General features: G+C 37.9%; 1 protein-coding gene across 1 annotated transcript in view; it reads left to right on the top strand.

Moving 5' to 3' along the window:
- Positions 1-14274, top strand: part of XYLT1 (xylosyltransferase 1) — a 104000-nt gene that overhangs the window by 55193 nt on the left and 34533 nt on the right. Inside the window, exon 4 of the mRNA XM_018571726.1 lies at positions 10167-10343. Coding sequence (XP_018427228.1) covers positions 10167-10343 — 177 coding nt within the window. The remainder of the gene's footprint in view (positions 1-10166; positions 10344-14274) is intronic.

Here is a 14274-nt window from a genome sequence, read left to right on the forward strand (position 1 = left end):
GATTGGTGGCACCAAAAAGTTACCCGCCTGGAAACTTTGCAACATAGTATAGCTGCAAAATACATTCACTTATGCTTTCTTCTCTATGGCCTTTGATGTTAAAAGTGCACACAGAGAAACAGCTAAACCCCCTCCCCCAGGTGCCCTATCAAGGTCAGTTTTAGCCACACTGTCAAACTGGTGACATTCACCTGTGTTTAAGAAAGACCAGACAGAAAGGCACTACTACAACGTGAGGATTCTGCTATTTTCACCTTCCTTGACTTCTCTACAGAGTTACAGAAAAACAGCCACATTTATTGAAGCTGAATGTAAATTTTGTGAAAAAGGCTTAATTTATTTAATGGCCTATCCAGCACAACTATGTGTTATCAATAATAGGAGAGTGTACTTTCTTTTTTGTTCATTAAGATGCTCAGGATTCAGAGATAATTGGGTCTTTGAAGGTTGTACCTGGTTGTACCTGGATCCTGTTGGACTTGACAACTGCCAGACCTGCTTGGAATGTGACCTTCCAGGACTGGAGTCTGCTTGTGATGCTTTCCAGACCACTGTGTTAGTTATTCGCAAAGCATTTTCTAGGTCCAGAGCGGTGGCAGATCCTCTAGTGCAGGGGTAGGCAACCTTGGCTCTCCAGCTGTTCTGAATCTACAAATTCCATTGGGTAGGCCATGCGAGTCAAGCGCTTGGAGCTAACTCATTTATTAGGCCATTTGGGCTCTATAATTATCCCCTTTTTCTGCTTCTTCCACAGAAAGAGTTAAATGTGGAGGAATTAAGTGCTTCACTAAGTGAAGCGCCACATGCACACACTCTGTGCTCTTTCCCTGACACTCAGCATGAGGTAGCACCTTCCCGCCACTGCTTCTATGTAAAATAAAAACAAAAACTGCGATCCACCTTCTAGGCTAGAATAACACATATCTTAAAATACAGTATTTTAGAGATATTTATGGGAGGGTTTCATTATACTTGTTGATTTCCACAAGCATCTAATATTTTAAGTCAAATATTTCTGATCTATGTTAAATAAAGAATTATATTCCAACCTTTTTATAGTTCCATAGCCAAAAGAGGGCATCAGCCACTTCTTGGATCTCAAGCCCGTAAATTTGTTTATTCTGTCCCATGAATTCCATATGGAATTCACCCAGTTTGTCATAGCTTCCATTCATCAGGGAGACATTCTGTCTTCTGTACACATAAAGCCTCTATTTTTCCAGGACTACAGCGATTCTTTTGGTTTGCTCTGGAACCTTAGCACTTCCAGTTCATGGCCTTGACATTCCCTCTGTCTTCTGCAACCCGTGTATTCACCAAGTATCTAGCCTCATTGCTTGCCTTGGTATGTTCCCAGTGCTTCCCTATTGAGGGACATCTGAACCACCTCCTGTTGAGGGAAACTGTCTGCAAAGGTCCTGACCAAAATACTTAAAACTCTCTGCTGACTGGTACTCTTCAGTCCAAAAGGTAGCTGATTCTGTTTCTGCATGTGAGTCCTAGGGCTGATGGTAGACTCTTTCAGAGCATTCCTGTGTACCCAGTTTCAATCCAGGCCTCTGCAGCTCAACATCCTGCCAGTGTGAAATAAATCGGTTCAGTCACTGGGCAAAGTGGTTCACCCGACACCAAGGACCAAGTTGTCTCTTGCCTTGTGGCTAAGGAATCCAGCTCTGGAGTTGGGGAAATCCTACCTTCCATAATCTTAGAAGATCATCGCAGCTGATTTCCCCTGATTTTCTGTCCTGTTCTGGCTTTGATCAGCATTTGGCCCTGAGTACTATCAAGGGTCATAGCTCAGCACTTGGAAACTTATTACAGCCACCATTAGTCTCCCATTCATTTGTTTTTGTGTTAATTCTTTATTAACTGAAAATGTACAGAACAAGTAAAAAGCATTGCCAATGACAGTCAGCCATCAAGACATGACTAGTACAATGTACAAGTAAGAAATATAGCATGGAAATGCATCCAAGAATAAAGAACGTGGCCATAAATGTATCTCCTTGATAATAATGACAGAAATTATACTTAAAAACATCAAAAAACATTGTTTCAAACCAAATGGATGATCCATAAAAGAGAAAAGAAAACAATAACTACTTCATTGAGAGTTCAATTAGAATTTCCTGATACCTTAATAGACATTACGGCTGAAAAGGAATTAAGACAGAGGAATTAAAGCAGAGAAATTGTGCAGGCGCGAAAAAAAACTTAAGCAGAAGAGAACAAGAAACCTGAGTTGCTCTTCCCACCCACCCATCCACGTCAGACAGAAAAAATTAAAAGAGGGGATTTGTATCCTGGAACAAAAGCCGTCAGCAGATTGCACACTGGGATTAGAATATGCCATGTAAAATGTAATCAGCCAGTTAACCGGTCATAAGGGTAGCATACAGTAACAGTCAGAGTGCTGAAAATAGATACAGGAATTCCTTTCAGAATTTCTCAAGGTTGCTATCAGTACCTCCGTGACATATATGTCTTGCACCTTAGAGAACCATAGTTGAATTGTGGGAGGACATGACTGTTTTCACAGCAACGCTATACAGGCTCTGACCGTGTCCAAAAGGTAGCGTGTGATTGAACGCTTGTATTTTGAGATAGGAATCGAGGACATGTGTAAAAGATATGCCGCCGGGTTGTGTCTGAGGTCCACCATAGTTATGTCACAGATGACAGTCAGCACTTGGTCCCAGAAGGGTAGACTCCCATTCTTTGATTATGATCTTTGTACAGGGTGTCACCCATTTAGCTTCTTGTGTGCTCCCACCTGGGGTTCTGTGGTTTTTAAATCTGGTTCTCCCAGCGCTTCAAAAAACGACTCTTTATATCTATAAGGGGTATTGTCCTTTTCACTCATACTTACATGATTGTGTACCTTGACACCATCACCTCTGCAGAGCATGTGTTTGAATTGGCGGCTTTGTACTGTAGAGTAACTTTTCTGGGCTTACACAAGGACAATGTTATATTAAGGCCTTGAGCCTCTCTCCTTCCCAAGGTGGATTCTACCTCAACTGGAACATTGTGCTCTGTCCAGCCCCAGTACATCAGAAGGAGATTTCCTTTTATTGTTGAATGTAGTTTATACTGTGCATGTCTACCACGCAGCCACTGCTTCCAGTAGAAAGACTGACTTCATCTTTGTCAGCCCTGATGGCCCCTGCAAATTGGGACCAGGTTATCGTTTAACACTTTCTAGCTGGCTCAGACAAATCATCTTTCAAGCATATGGGCTTAAGGATCTTTGGTATATACTCTAAATTTAAGCTTGGAATTACCTCCCCAGCCTTTCAGTCACAACTTTCTCAATCAGTATAAGCTCACCGCTTGGTGATGTGTTATACAATGTGTGTATGTAACAAAAAACACAAGATACTGTTACCGTTCTAGTTTTTTATTTTAGGATACATATCAGAAGTTTTTATATGCTCATTGTAATTATAACATCTGTACATTTCTATACTCATGTACAACTGTTTGACACATATTTGTGTTCTGATGTTTTTATATGTGCATTGTAACTGTGAATTGAAATGCAGTTCTATACTGATATACTAATTGTTTAGATTCAATTAACAAAAATGTGAAAATTATATAGGTGGACAAATTATTCAAAAGCGTTACAGTCATGTCAACCGACTATAATTAAATAAGGAAATCTAGACTTCAATGACCTCTGGAGACAAGGGTTCAAGAACCTGGTTTAATATAATTTTTACTACAGTTATACAAGTTCCAGTTTACCACTACAGGATTAGCGAGAGCTACAAACTGAAATGTACTTAATTTATTATTGACAGAGTGACAACACAATTGCACAGCCCTTGTTACACCCGCAAGTCCTCTGCCACTTACACTAAATTATAGTTTACATTATGTTGTTTATAGTGATATTATTGTACATTTTAGCTTGAGCAGCTGCTGCATTCAACGTAGGAGTATTATTTTGAATTTCACAGGGTGTGACATTTTTTACTCAGCAAATATTTTTTCACACCGTTTGATTCTTTAAATCTAGGCCATTGCACATCTCACAGACTACTGGTTGTCATAATTCGACTGGTTGAATGCAACACACATGTTAAATAATCCATTTTAATTCCATTTCAGTTGCAATCACCTTTTTCTCTCAATTCCAATAACCTTTTTGTCCATTATCTTGCAGAGAATTTCTGTATCATTATGAAAGGACACAGGGCAATGCATAATTGGGGAGTTTTGCTGCGCTTGAGTGAGAATGCATGCCTTTATCATTTTAACCAGCCAATTCAAGCATAAAACACATATTCACTGGGTTGTCACGTAGCATTAAAAAATGGCAGGGGGATTATTTGGAAGAGTACACTAGTGCTAATACCATGCTATTTATATAGAGATCCTGATATTTCCTCCTTGTAATTGCACTGCCTCTGTTGTCTCATGCAATTGCTTTATTACAAATTTACATATGATTCCATTACAGGAGAAATCAGTCTAAGAATGTATCTTATATCATATAGGGATAAACAATCCAGGCAAAGTCCGGTTCGCAGGAATTTTGGCGAACTCAGCAAAAAATTTAATAAACCCCCAAAATAGCTCTAAACCAAATTGAAGTAAATGTGAGACAAATCTTGTAATTTTTTTTCTAGGTCAATTTACAAGCTCGGGCATGGGTGGCTGTGTACTGCAATAAGGGACATGTACTAATGCGAAGATTAAAAAAAAAAAATATACTGACATGGTCTTTTAAAGGGCAACAAAAAATAAATCCTTCAAATAACATGCTTTGCAGGTGCCTTAAACATGCACGTGACATTGTGGAGCAGTAGGATGTACTCCTTAAAAAGTGACGTATTTTTTTTACAAACAGTGGCCCGGGATCTGTCAGTTAGTAGTGGGGGCACTACCACCTCTAAATGACAGATCCCAGAACTGACCAGGGAACCTGTGGACCTGTCAATTTACTAAAGGAGTAGCAGTGGGAAAGCATTGTTGTGGAGGCGGGCCAACATTGTCGGGCATCACTCATGGTGATTGACATGAATCTACATCCCTGGGTGGCGTAGGTGACGTTGAATTTAACCTCTTGCCATCTGGTCGATTGTAATTAAACGGCCAGACAGCAGACCCATAAGGGCAAATGCGATCAGGAGCAGGAAGTGTGCGTCCCCATCCCTCCGCTGCTGCTTATCCCAGGCATCACATGCAGGCCCAGGACTGGCACATCTCTGTGGATGGATTCCACATTCCACCGACTGATCTCCCCTCCAATCACTGAATCCAGAAGTGATGTGAATTACATCACTTTCAGACTGTCATTTCTCAGTTTTCTGTAGCTATAGAAGAAGCTGAAGAAACAGATCTCTGCTTCATCAGCTTCTTTGGGGTCGCTAGGTGACATTAGGGGTCTAATAGCTGACAAGAGAAAACCAGAGCTATCTCTAGAAAGTCTAAAACTTCTTAGAAAACAGAGTAATCCCTTTACTTTACAAGCATTGGGTGTAACATTATGGTTTCTAGGATGCCTATGGATTCTTTTGCAGTTCAGTTTCTTTTGCAGTTTTGCAGTTCACATTGGTTCTCTGAAAAACATTGTTGTCTTTTCGATGTTATGACTGGAGAGCACCCTAGAACTGGAACTTGCATTTCATTGTAAATAGACCCTGTAGCAAGGCTTATGATGACTGGTGTTAGTCCAGTTTCCAGAGTAAATTAAAAGATGAAGGGCATTTTAGATTTTAGATATATCTTGCATGTAAACCTAAAATTGCTATACTTGTACAGTAACCTATCGCAGATAATATGACTGATAGTTCGAAGAAGAAATTAGATTGCTGAATGATGGCAGCAAATTCCATTTTATGGCTTACAGTATGTTAAGTATTTTTTCATCAAAATGTAATATTTATTCACAGTATATTTTTTTGAACAGCCAAGTGCATATCGGATTAAAAAAAGGACACTTGATAGTTCTACATATGCTTTGGTGACAAAAGCTGTTTTATGAAAGCTGTTAAAACATTAAAGGTTTGCATTATGCATTGCAACTATTCAGATTGCAGTTGTAAATTTTGTAGTACAAGTTACTTGATTAACAATAAATAACTAATTTGCCATGGGCTGCACCATCTCTGTTCCAACCCATCATTATCACAAATTTGTCTCAAAGCTCAAGGCCAGGTTCGCACAGCGGTTGCCGTGCAGCCCTATTGGTTTCAATGTGTTATATATACGTGCAACAATCACTGGAAAAAGGTACATGTACCTTTTTTCGCAGTGCGTGTTTTTTTCAGCTGCGATTGCACGGGCGGAATCGCGGTGGGAAACCGTGCAATCTACTTGCTGTGACGGGGGTATCATTAGAAAAGAATGGCACCGCCAGCGAGATCAGCGGTGGTGTGCGATTCTGTGACCGATCGGCCATCCGATGTTGTTGAATGGCATGTGTTAACATCAATAAGTATAAAACGTATTGTTACATGTTCATTGCCTGTAAAATATACAAGGTTATTCACTAAAGGGTGAAGTGAGTTTGGAGAAGGCAGGAGAATTGAACAATCGAGGACAACATAGCTGAACTGGAAAGTGAGCTGAATTGGAAAATGTATCCAAATCAGCTATTTTGTCCTAGATTGTTCACTTCTCCTGGCCTTCCAAACTCTTCACCCTTTAGTGCATAACCTTGATAATGTTTTATATTCATTCACTATCCTTTTTTTATCACCCACTAAATGACCTTGATGTCAAACCTAGTATAAGTGCTTCAGAGCTCAGGTAGTACTTTAGCTTACACTTGAATGAAGTTGGAAAAGATTAAGGTTAAAGCACGGATACCTTGAAGACTGTACAGTGCAGATAGAACATAATGTTTTAAAAAAGCAACTTACTCTGTTCCCTGGATCAATTAAGTTAAACCATTTTATCTTTTTAAGCAGCTAGTATGAACACTTCAGAAGCAATTTCATCTTATGTATGAGCCTCTAGGATGGAGGCTATAACATCTGTAGTAATCGTATTTTTATGTTAAGGATTTCATCCTCCATACAGGGTAATAAAATGGAGGAAACCAATGTGGTTTCTCTAATATTGGAACCCAGTGACTTTACCCCCTGCATTGGGAAATTTTCATTTTACCCCTAAGCAATTCTTTGAATGGGACTAATAAGTAAAAACTGTATGATAAAATGAACACCTATACAGCCTTGTCTTTTTATGGTGATAGCTTCATTTTGGTGCAGGATACCTTTTTCTCGTGGCATGTTACATAGTATTTGAGGTTGAATAAAGACATTAGTCCATCAAGTCCAACCTATTAGGATCTCATTCTAGGAGTACCCGTACCCCTGTATATAACAGTAAATTAATTTAACATTATTTTGTGAATACTCATCTGACACCCATACAGATGATATAAAGTAATTACAATATACAGTAACTATGATGTTTGTAAAAAAAACTACTGAGATACATCCCTAAACAGCTTATCCAAAATATGCATGTAGCCAAAGCATCTCAATTAATTTTTAGATGTCAGAAACTGACATTGGCATAGTTAAGTAACCATGAGTGATGATTTAGTCACATGTCCACCATACAAAGTTGTAGTAATATATATATATATATATTCTCAAACAATTGTTCTCAAACAATTCATCCCCACGCAACTACCTCCTCATGTATCACTTGCCCTTTCCTTTAGATTGCAAGCCCTCAGGGGCAGGGCCCTCCTTACCATCTTGTCTTAAATTGTATTTTGATTGTAATGTCTTCTTTATATTGTAAAGCGCTGCACAAACTGTTGGTGCTATATAAATCCTGAATTATTATATATATAGATAGATATACACAGTATATCTATCTATATATATATATATAGATAGATATATGTATCTATCTATCTATATATATAGATCGATAGATACATATATCTATCTATATATATACTAGGGGTGTTCAGGTACCAGTTCAGATAATGCCTCGTGAATGCCAAGTTCTTGTGAAAATGCCGATACTTGGCATTTTCACGATAACTACCAGGGTCGCAGCTGGGACCTAGCTCGGACACTTCACCACTGTCCTAAAATCATCAGTCTGTATTGTCTTAGCAAAACTGTCACATGACAATAAACAAAAATGTATCAGTACTTGTATCTGTGAGTACTTGGACAAGTATCAGTACTTGTACTTGAAAAAATAGTATCGGTGCATCCGTATGCGCCTTTAAAAATGACAGCTGCCTCCTAACTTTTTAATTTTTCTCCAGTCTAGTCTTGTACATGTACAGATCAGAAGCCTGAAACAATGTTTCACAATAGAAACATGTAGCTAAATGTTTCTGTTCTGAAACATTTAGCAAAAAGCCAGCACACGTTGGGATTTCCTGATAGGTACCAGCTGTCAACAGTGACAGCAAGTGCGGTAAATAGTGCCCTGTTATCATTGTCAGATACCCGATTCCTAAAAGGGATCGGGTGTCTATAAAAGCTTAACTCTTTCATTAATGGACGCCTCAATACTGAGGCATCCATTAATAAACGATAACCGCTGATTCTCAGCGGATACCGGCATAACAGAGCCCCAAATGGCTGCTCACATACAGTGCACTTAGTGGCGGGCATATAAAGTGTATGTCTCAAGTCACGAAGGGGTTAAAAGACAGGATTGTGTGGAAGGGATATGAAAGTAGGAATACTGAAAATATGTTATAAAGAGGATTGGACAAGAAGATAAGGGTGATATGATTAATATGGTGTCCATAGTAGACTAGATGGTTTTAGTTTATGGTTTTAAATATTATTTGTAGTCTGTGGTTATTACAATTAGTTAATGCCATAAAAGCAAGTACGCATAATATTTTGTCACTCTACAACTGTATGTTACATCTGTTTTTTTAGTTGTTCGGCCATTGGATGCCTAAAATGATTCAATACGTTTTTCACAATGTTTCCTTTTTTTAGAAAAAATATTTTATGTCACTTTTTTTGTATGTAATGTATCCTTTGATGTTTCTTCACAGTGCAGTTAGATGGCTGCTAATGTATTTATGGCTTATATTATATATTATTAGTAGATTACTTCTGCCTGTTAGGTGCAGCCTATATGATATATGTTAGCCGCTCTTGTGGGTATGACATAGATTTAGCACTCGGGTATGTGGGTTTATGCACTACTAATTTATGCATATATGCTATTTTAGTTCATATTTGATAAACTCATCCTAGCCATTTTTGAATGTTGCTTCAGACACAATAAAGTATTGACTAATTGTGCATATATTGAGTTTATATCTTGATAAATTCTTGTAAACCTATATCTGAAGGGAAGGGGAGGCATTAATGGCCATACTAAGATATTTAAGTTATGATCCAGAGCAAAAGGTGAGCAGGATTTATGTTCATGTTGAAACAATATCACAGTAGATCGTGGCTTTTAACACTAGAGGTGGCAAAACTTTTTTATCACATCACTTTGAGCATACTGTATTTCTAAGGATTATGGATTTAATTGGAATTCATGATTCATGTTCATGGTGAAACCGTATCATATTGGATTGTGGCTTTTAACACTAGAGGTGGTAAAAGTTTTTATCACATCACTCTGAGGGGACTGTATTTCTAGTGACTATGGGTTGATTTGGGACTCTAATAATTCCAGTAAAGTGGATGTAATAGTTTCTTATATTTTTACACCAAGATTTGGGTTATTTTGAGTGTTTGTTGTTTAAATGTTTGGGTGTTGGTTGTTTACTTTCATTTGCACATTTTTTAGGTAGTATGTTGGTGGGATAGTGTGGAGTGTGGGAAAGAGCCCACCTCCTCACCACTCATCAATATTTCTTATAGATGTTCTTCTAACATATTGAATCTTCATTTTTTTTTTCAGGTCCACTCTAAAGCCTTTTGTTTGTCTAATGCTAGGTTGAATCTACCCACCTATAATCATGCAGAATAGAAGTAAACACTCAGTGAGACAAGAAACCTATTTAAAATCATTTTAAATATATAAAAATGTTTAATTAAGAGGATCAGTGTAGGACTTTTCAATGTACTTAGGCACGTATTCACCTATTTTCACATTACACAGTAAAATGTATTCATTAGCATGCAAAAATAATAGGATGGGTGTTTCTTTTAAGATGGTATTGACTCTCAGGCCTCTATTATTTTTCTTTATTTCAGTCCTTCTTTCATACGGTGTTGGAAAACAGCCCTTACTGTGACACCATGGTTGATAATAATTTGCGAATTACTAACTGGAATAGAAAACTAGGCTGCAAATGTCAATACAAACACATTGTTGACTGGTGTGGCTGTTCTCCAAATGACTTCAAACCTTCTGATTTTCACCGCTTCCAGGTACGTATCTTTTTTTTATTGAGATCATTTATCCCCTGATGCATTTATTTTTAATTTCCCTTTTGCTTCACTGTCACATAACTTGTCAAATTTGAGAGGAACTCCAGTGAGAATAACATCTTTCATTAAGCTTACTAAACGTTTGTATTATACACTTAGAATTTTTTTTTGTCAGCAGCAGCTGAATTTGAAGTCTGCAAACCAGTTCTCATCTCGAATGTAGATTACTTATTACATCTTTGTGTGAATCAGGTTGGGGGGCCACTGTTGGTAATAACTAAGCTAGGTAATGACTTGTTTGTAATAAAGAATATCATCTTGAAATCAAATCACCAGATCTGCATACTTGTTTCTGTTAAGTGTTTCACACATTATTAAAAAGTTAGGCAACTAGCATTTTTAGAAGGATAGATCAGAAGATAAGCACGGGTTTCTGGCATTTTACCTGAACTTTGAAACCCCAAGAAAACTGAGACTTCATGTCTTACATTGCACAACATCATCAATACAGTTCAATCCAGCGTACAAGGATGTACTTATTTATGCAGTGGCACAGGATCTTAGCTACATCCCTTAGCCCTAGTTACCTTCCACTGTTATCCTGGCTTTTTTTTTTTTACAGCAGAGTGCTACTTCTTAAAGGTTCAGGAATGCTCCTGTTTATTGGACTAAACACAGAGTTCAGGTATGCTCAGAAACTAAGCAGGTTCAAAACTAATAAACAAAAGTAACAGGTGACCAACTAGATTATAATTGGGAGAGCAGTTTTTATGGCTTATGTATAATTATTTTATAATTACCTGTGAATGTGTTTTCTATGTGTAGCATGGAGGAGGGGCTACAACTTTATTTCATTTTAATGATTTTTTTATTGTAAACTGATAAATTCTTGAATCTCTCTTTATTTCTCTGGAAGTTGGAGTTTAGGCACAGGTAAACATCAGTAGAAATCTGCCTACCAATTTATACTAGTATTTCCCCCTTTTAGCAGTAATGATTTATTGTAGTCAATTTGCATACCGGCCCACCAGTCTCTGAGACTTTATGAACGTTATGAAACATTCTTCAGTTGCAAGATGTTTGTGGGTTTCCTTGCATGAAATGCCTGGGAGCCCCACAACCTTCCATTACTTCTTTTTGGCAAACTCTTGGTGGATTTGCTAGTGTGCTTTGGGTCATTATGGTGTTCATTATCATGGATCAGTTCCTGTTTAATTTTCAGACAGATGGCCCCACGTCAAGCTCACTTTGATTCAATGCAGAATTCATAGTTGACTGAAGGCAAATAGGCTGTTCACTTTGCAAGGAAATTTTCACTTTAGAATGGAATTTTTCCTTACCTTAGTAAATGAGCTGAAAATTTACTTTGCAAAGAGTACCCAGTGGTATACAAGGAAAATAAATAAAAACAGGGTTTTTGCGTGAACCTGATTGGATTATGGAAGTCAGCAGACTAAGCTAAGGTAAAATTCCTCTGCAAATTGAACATTCCCTTGCAAAGTGAATAGCCTATTTGTTTTTAGTAAACCAATCCCTATGACTTTAAGCTTCCCTGAAACAGCAAAACAATTCCTTCCTCTGAAATGCTGTCTTCAGTTTGTGCCAAGCATGTCTACTGTTACCGTAGCCAAACAAGTTTATCTTTGCATTATCAGTCCACAGCACATTGTTTCGATAAGACATGGGGGTTGATTTACTAACCTTATAAACACGCCACAAACAAGTATACACCTCTGTAGTGTGTTCCCTCCTAGCATGATCTATTGGTGGAATCTAGACACCTTTGTAGTGTGTACACACCCAGCAGGTGTGTTGTGCAAAGCCCTGCATGAATTGCAAGGTGATGTTGTGTAAATTAGCTCTACATTGTGTTGCTTGCGTTGATGAATGCAGGAATGTAAATGCATGAGCTAACCATTTTTGTCTAAACTGTGGAGCAGCATTATATATGCATCATGCATGATTTTTCCATATATGGCATTAGTGGAAATATGCTTTTAGAGACTTTTTGCTTGATAAATACGTTTTGCTGTGTAAAAATCACACGCACCTAGTGCGTGCATGTGTTTAGGTTAGTAAATCACCCCCATGGTCTTTGCCTATATCCTCTAATGTTCTTTTTTGAGCAGCATATGTTTTTTCCTGTTAAACCTCCCATGGTTAAATTGGTACAATCTCTTTCTGATTGTAAATGCAAGTACTTTCACACCAGCTGTTTCAAGAGTTACCTGTAGAAACTGCAATAAAATTTTGGAGTTCCTGGAAAAAATGTTAAGTATCAGACTGTAAGTTCTCGGGCTGAGTTTGCTGGACCAGCCCATCATGTACAAAATTTTAGTCATTTGAAAGCTACACCACTTATTTTCCTTACAGTGGAATTATTGATTTTAAATAATTTGGCAATTTTTTAAAATCTGTTGCTAGACTCATAGGCATCCACAACCTTCTTTTTGAGGACCGGCCTCAGAGAGCTCTTGATATTTGTATGATGAGACCACACATGTCTATAGCAGAGGTTAGAGCGGTCCCTCTAGTTTTAAGTAATTTTATGTTTTTTTTATTTTATTCATGTAATCAGATTTATATTATTTGCATTAAAGGTAATATGTTTGCTGCTATAGTATGTAAGACTACTTATACCTTTCCTATCCCCAATGATATTTGAGATTTTTTTTTCATAGTGGGAAACATAGGTGGTTGTTTTCATGGATTTGAAGTGATTGTAAATGTAGGGGTATACTTACTTTTTCCACATGACAAATCTGCTTTTAAGTTAATTTAGATTATGAGAATGAGTACATCATGTCATTTTTTTTGTAGTATGTGTATATCACTTCTATCTGTGGGGATTGTTTGAATGAAGATCTAACATTTGCCTGTTCAAATATGTTGAAAAAGTCAACAATTTCTATGCGGTGTACTTACTTTTTTCATATAACTGTAGATGTGCAAACGTGTGCAACCTTGTTAAAAAATACACAGTACAAGCTAGGAACCACAAGAATGGGGCTGTTGTGAATTTCTTACATGAATTCCACCATTGAAGAAGGAGCTCTGAAACCTCTAAACCCTTTTTTTCTCAGGATTGACATGCTAAGATTTCTCTAAGCAGTGACATTGTGCACAACCTTAACATATATCTATTTGACTATATATCTTACAGTGAGCTATTGCAGCAATGAGACTTCGAAGGATATATTGCAAAAGTTTTCTTAATTTCAGCCTTCACTGATCTACAGAGACAGTATGAAGCTTGTGTAAGCTAATTTATCAGTGGGGATGTTTAGGAATGGTAAACTGTTTTTGGATTAATGCAGAGACATGTGAACATGTGCACTTTTTTTGCCTTCAATATTGCTTTTTTTTACAAATCAAATACACATCACTGTATAATTGTGCTAAGGGTTGTTTAAAAAATTGCACAAATATTTTGTCTTCACTCTGCACACTAGAAAACGGGTCTTATGTATGACTGTTTTTAATGTGAAGTTATTCTTTCTCAACGATCACAACAAAGACTCTAGAGGGTTATTCACAAAGCTGCCGAAGGCAGTCGAGTGAATAACCGAGCCGAAGTGAACAAAGCCGAATGCTATTCACTTTAGCTCAGTAGGGCTAATTTCAGCCGTACATTGGCTGAAATTAGCCTTACATCGGCTTGCTTCGGCTAGCTTCGGTTCAGACGAACATGCTGAGCATGTTTGACTGAAGCGAAGTGAAGAACACGTTGGATTCAGCCGATCCAACATCTAAATTGGCTGAGCCGAACCTCCGGCAGGCTACTCGCCGCCGTTCGGGCTATTCTCATAGTGGCCGAGCGGCAGTGAGTGAATAGCCGAGAGCCATTCGGCTTGGCTACTCTGCTCTGTACCTCCGAGCAGAAAAGAAAATCAGTGAAAAAAGTTGGGGGGGGGGGGGGGACTAAAAAAAT

The sequence above is a fragment of the Nanorana parkeri genome, unplaced genomic scaffold (assembly GCF_000935625.1).
Source record: "Nanorana parkeri isolate BGI_ZX_2015 unplaced genomic scaffold, ASM93562v1 scaffold1821, whole genome shotgun sequence".
In the NCBI taxonomy this organism is placed as follows: Eukaryota; Metazoa; Chordata; class Amphibia; order Anura; family Dicroglossidae; genus Nanorana; species Nanorana parkeri.